A 4,972-nucleotide genomic window follows, 5' to 3' on the forward strand; every position below is an offset into this window, starting at 1 on the left:
ATTATACAAATGTTTTATTGTATTAAGAAAAAATCTTGTTACAGGGGGATTACAATAAAAGTTACATACAAAAAAAGTTAGTACATTTTCATACTTTATCAAATATCTGTTATCATAATAAAAAACCCAAAGTTCATAACATATAAATTTCTCAATTCACAACATCTTGTTTTAACATTTTTAAAATATAAACAAAAAAATTTTGAATATTATACATTTTATTTAAAGTAATTTCATTTAAGCTAGATCTAAAATTTTCTTCGTGTTTTAAATTAAAAATCTCTTTTATTTTATATTTATATTGCGCTTCTAGGATCTTTGGACATTCGGTAAAAATATGGTAAATATTAAAGATTTCGGATTTACACCAATAACATTTTTTGGAAAAATCAATATAATAATTGTCTATCAGTAAAGATTTATAATTAAGTCGAATCTGTATCAACGTTCTTTTAATATTTAAATTGATATTTGTCATAATAATATTCGATTTTGATGGAAAATATAATATATTCTTATACCAATAGTGGTATGTTGAGTTTAAAATAGCATCTTGGTCCTTGACAATAGATTGAGATAAGGCCGATTCCATCATTAAAGTATAAGCATATTTGCAATTATCTTCTGATGAGTTAAGCAACATTACTGATATTCCATAAGCTTGTATTATTTTAATAAATTTCTGATACCAGGAGACATTATTAATTGATTTACCTTCATTTTGATTGGTTGTTAATTGAAATAGAAATTTTATGTTGTCGTCTTCAGTATTTAATATTCGAAGATAAAATTTAAATAAACGTTTCAAAAAAAATGGAAAAAGTTGGTAACGATTTGACTCTGATCTGATTGCATATCCTGGTACCGTACGCTCAACTTGAAGTATTTTACGTAAAAAAATAATCTGAAATTTTTCCAGATGTTGGTAATAATCTAGTGCCCATATAGGACTGGCGTAAAAAAATACTGGAGCAATAAAAGAGTTAAACATTTTCATATGAGTTTTTAGATTGGAGATCCTTAATTTTGATGATAAATAAATAACATTATTTATGAGTAAATTTATTTTACTATTAAGTTGAGTCAAGTGGTAGAGAAATTGGCCATTCCAATTAAAATATATTCCCAAATATTTTATTTGATTCACTACTTCTATCGGTTTATTGATTATTTAGTAAATATTTAATGCATTAACTTGAATAAAAATAATCAATATCAAATCTTTATTTGTACTAAGGAGAACCTTGTTACAGGGGGTTAGTATTATAACTATCTTTAAGTTTACATGTAGCATTTTTACATTATTCTGTTAACATTTCTATAAACATATCAGTAAAATTATACTATTTTCAGACAATATTTATGAAAATGTAAATAATTTTTTTTAACCCGACATATTATGTTTACATAACATGTTTACATAAAATTTAAATAATATGGTATTTAATTAACAAAATTTTCAATTAATTCAATAGCGTTTTAACACTTTAATGATTTGAATAAAGTTATATATTCTATACATATTGTTTATTGCTAGATTACCTAGCCCAGCTCTATAGTTTAAGTCTTGGTTCGTATGAATTATTTCGATGATTTGATATTGAATAAATATAATTAAGAAATGTATTTTCATTTAGGACAGATTCCATATTTAACACACTTTGCTCTGGTCGAATTATTTATCCATCCTAAACAGAAAATCACATCTTTATAGAAATTGTATAAATCATAAAATTTCATTGCTCATTATTAATATGCTGTTAATAATTTTGTAAATATTCATCTTCATCCAATAACAACTTACAATTGAAATAAATTATATACCAAATAAAATATAAATATTTTATTTATATTTAATTTTTTTAAAAAAGGAATTGCATAATAAATCCTTGAAAATTGTAAATTTGTAAAGTATTTTTAGTTGAATGAAGTTTGATAAAAGTTTAAAAGATTATTTATGTTGAAGTGTAGTTTATTAAGAGTAAGAGATTCTCAAATTGAATAACAACAATAATAATAAAAATAATAGAGAGAAAATATAAATCAAATGTCTTTATTCATGAAATAGAGAATTAACTAACTAGTTGATTAAGGAAGAGTGATTTTTATTGCTGATATTCTTATCATTAAGAATAAAATCATGAAAGGCTTAAGTTATTTAAAACTGAATTATTTTATTGTTGAACACCCTTAAATATTTCAAATTTCTTAACATTTTAAGAACTAATCTAAATTATTTTTAAGGAAATGAAGTTTAATTAATTTTAAAGATTAAAAAGATGAAATTAAGAAGATTTTATGTAAGTTTTAAAGATTATTTTTTGAAAAGAACACTTTCAACTTTAAACTTATTCCTTCAATTATTAAAAGAAATAATTTAGGACAAGTCTTCTGTCAGAAAAGAAATAATAAAAAGGAATTGAAATATTTAAATGAATTCTTTCTGCCTTAAGTCATTTTATTTCGTTTGTTTGCAATCATCCACTACCTTTTCAATGATGCAAAATCAACTCCTCCTCATCTTCAAGTCCATTCTGCAGTTTGATTAGAAAATGTGATGCTGTTAATTAGTAGAGNAATAATAATAATAATTTATTAAATAAGTGAATTGTTGAATGAATCATTTATAAATTCATCTAAATAATATAAAATTTTCCAAATTTACATGAATTATGTATATGAAATGTTGTAGGATGCTTGAAAAAATGATAAATAATTGAAAAATAATTTTTAAATTTTATTTTAAAATGAAATAATAATTCAAAAAAATAGTATATAAGTTTTTAAAAGTAAATTTTAATTTAGAAAATTGAAATTCCACAATAATTTTTATAGAATAAGATTTCAAACCTAAAACTTTTTTTTGAATTTAATAAAAACACTTCTTATATTTGTTAAATGTAAACAAAAATTTTTATATATTTAATTTATAATATAATTTATTTATTTTTTAAACAAAAAATCCCATCATTTTATTATATATATAAATAATGAATTTATTAAAAAAATTAATTAAAATTGTAAAAAAATACAAAAATTCAAATCAGGTGAAGAAGAGGAAGAAGAAAAAATTATTTACACCAAAGAAAATCACTAAAATTTTATCTAGAAATTAAATAATGCTTTAAATGTGATTTTTACTGAAATTTTAATGCGATTTTACTATGATTTTACAGTTTTTTTACAAAGAAAATCCACAAAAAGTTTGCAAACAGAATCATTCACACACAGAGAAAAGTATAATATACATACAAATTTAATTTTAAAAATATATAAAATAAATATATTATATTCAAAGTAATATAAAAATTGATTATTTAAGTGTTTAGAAGTATAGTTTTTTAATTAATATTTTTTCATTTACAGTAAATGGTGCACCAAACAAATCAATCCAGCTCTCAAGTTTCCTTGCAACGTCCTTGATTCTTCTCGTCATTGTTTTGTGTTGCTGACAAATGTTGTAAATTTACATCCAGGACGACCGAGAAGATTTTTGGTGTCCGCGTATTCTTGTACGTGCTCCGAAATAAAAAACAAACAAATAAAAGTGAGAAACGAGATGATTTAAAGAAGCTTGAGTAGGGGGCAATATGCAAATCTCAGAGACAGCTGTGCCTTGTACGAGTCCGAATCAGTTTCTCGCAACAAAAAATAAAATTTAAAAGGAGAGAATCATGATGAGACTTATACATTCCGTCGAAAAAAAAGAAGAAAAGCAAGAAAAGAAAAGTTGACGTTAATATGCGCCATCTTGAAAATTAACGACGGGACTCGATAGAAGAGACCAAATGTCTTTCTAAATGTGTGATTCGAATTGGTCAATTATAGAGATACTGAAACAAAATCATGACATATAAAGCTTAGAATACAAATAACTAAATTCAATATAGAAAGTCTACCTCATCAACTATAAATGCTCTTATATAGTGGAAGAAAATTCAATCTATCAATAGATAAAGGAAGAAAAGAATAAAAGAGGAGAGCTTTCTTTAAACTTTGCCAACTTCAACTTCAATTAGATTTATTTATAAAGCCATTCAGTTTAAAGGCGCCTGTTGTTCCTGCTCTGTAGTGTTGTGGTGCCACATATTGTAAAACTAAAGGTCTTCACATAATAATTTTTTATAAACATATCTACTTTCAAAGTGTTATTTATATTTTATATTGTAAATAAATAAATAAATATATATATATATATATATATATGTGAAGAAGAAAATAAAACAAATATTCATGATTTAATTTCAGATCTATCTGTGATTGGCCAATGTGGACATAATTGACGAAAGAATAAAAATGAGTGCAAAGAAGGCACAGTTAAGAATTTAAAATCCGATTATACAATGAAAATTGTAATGTTTCCCCTTCTAAAACTGTCATTCTCTTATTGTTCAGCCGTTGTGAGTCATCCACGCTAGAGATTCGGTAAATCACCAATTTGTCTTTCCTAGAAGGATTCTGGGATTAAGAAGGAGAAATGTTGCGTTTAGTTATAAAATTAATCCCCACCTGTTGACATTTTTAAAGGGGATTTTTGCCAAATTCCATAATCTTCTTTGTCCTAAAATAGAAAAAAAAACAAAAAAACAAATAATAATAAAAATCAAGTCAAACCTTGAAATGACGGTTGAAAAAAGAAGCATCTGTGGAAAAATTTGTATTTTCATGTCTTTGCTAAATAAATAGTAATGATGAAATATTGCTTGTTTTATTCATGTTTTCTTTATTTTTTTACAAAATTATACATTTCAAAATTTATAATGTTCACTCATAAAATTTCAAGTTGTTAGTTCAAAATTTCTATTCAACGAAGTTTTTAACGATGAAAAAGTACACCCGACTTCATAATCATGAATTTATAAAGAATTTTATTTCAGGCATTAAAAAATATATATTAATGAATAAAAATTTTGTAACTTAATAATAAAAGTACAGTACGTTTGTTATTCGAATGATAAAAACAAAGAAAAAT

General features: G+C 23.7%; 1 protein-coding gene across 2 annotated transcripts in view; it reads left to right on the forward strand.

The window, feature by feature from the left end:
• The window catches only part of LOC111641718, a 181,317-nt gene extending 176,678 nt beyond the window's left edge, over positions 1–4,639 (forward strand). Inside the window, exon 4 of one of the 2 annotated variants that reach the window (XM_023387926.1) lies at positions 3,367–4,203. In XM_023387926.1, coding sequence (XP_023243694.1) covers positions 3,367–3,452 — 86 coding nt within the window. In that variant the 3' untranslated portion in view covers positions 3,453–4,203. Of the gene's footprint in view, positions 1–3,366; positions 4,204–4,248 lie in introns of those variants that run through there. The other variant, XM_023387927.1, reaches the window with a different exon arrangement.
• The last annotated feature ends 333 nt before the right edge of the window (positions 4,640–4,972 follow it).

This window comes from Centruroides sculpturatus, unplaced genomic scaffold (assembly GCF_000671375.1).
Source record: "Centruroides sculpturatus isolate CEXI.00-Female unplaced genomic scaffold, Cexi_2.0 scaffold52, whole genome shotgun sequence".
NCBI lineage: Eukaryota > Metazoa > Arthropoda > Arachnida > Scorpiones > Buthidae > Centruroides > Centruroides sculpturatus.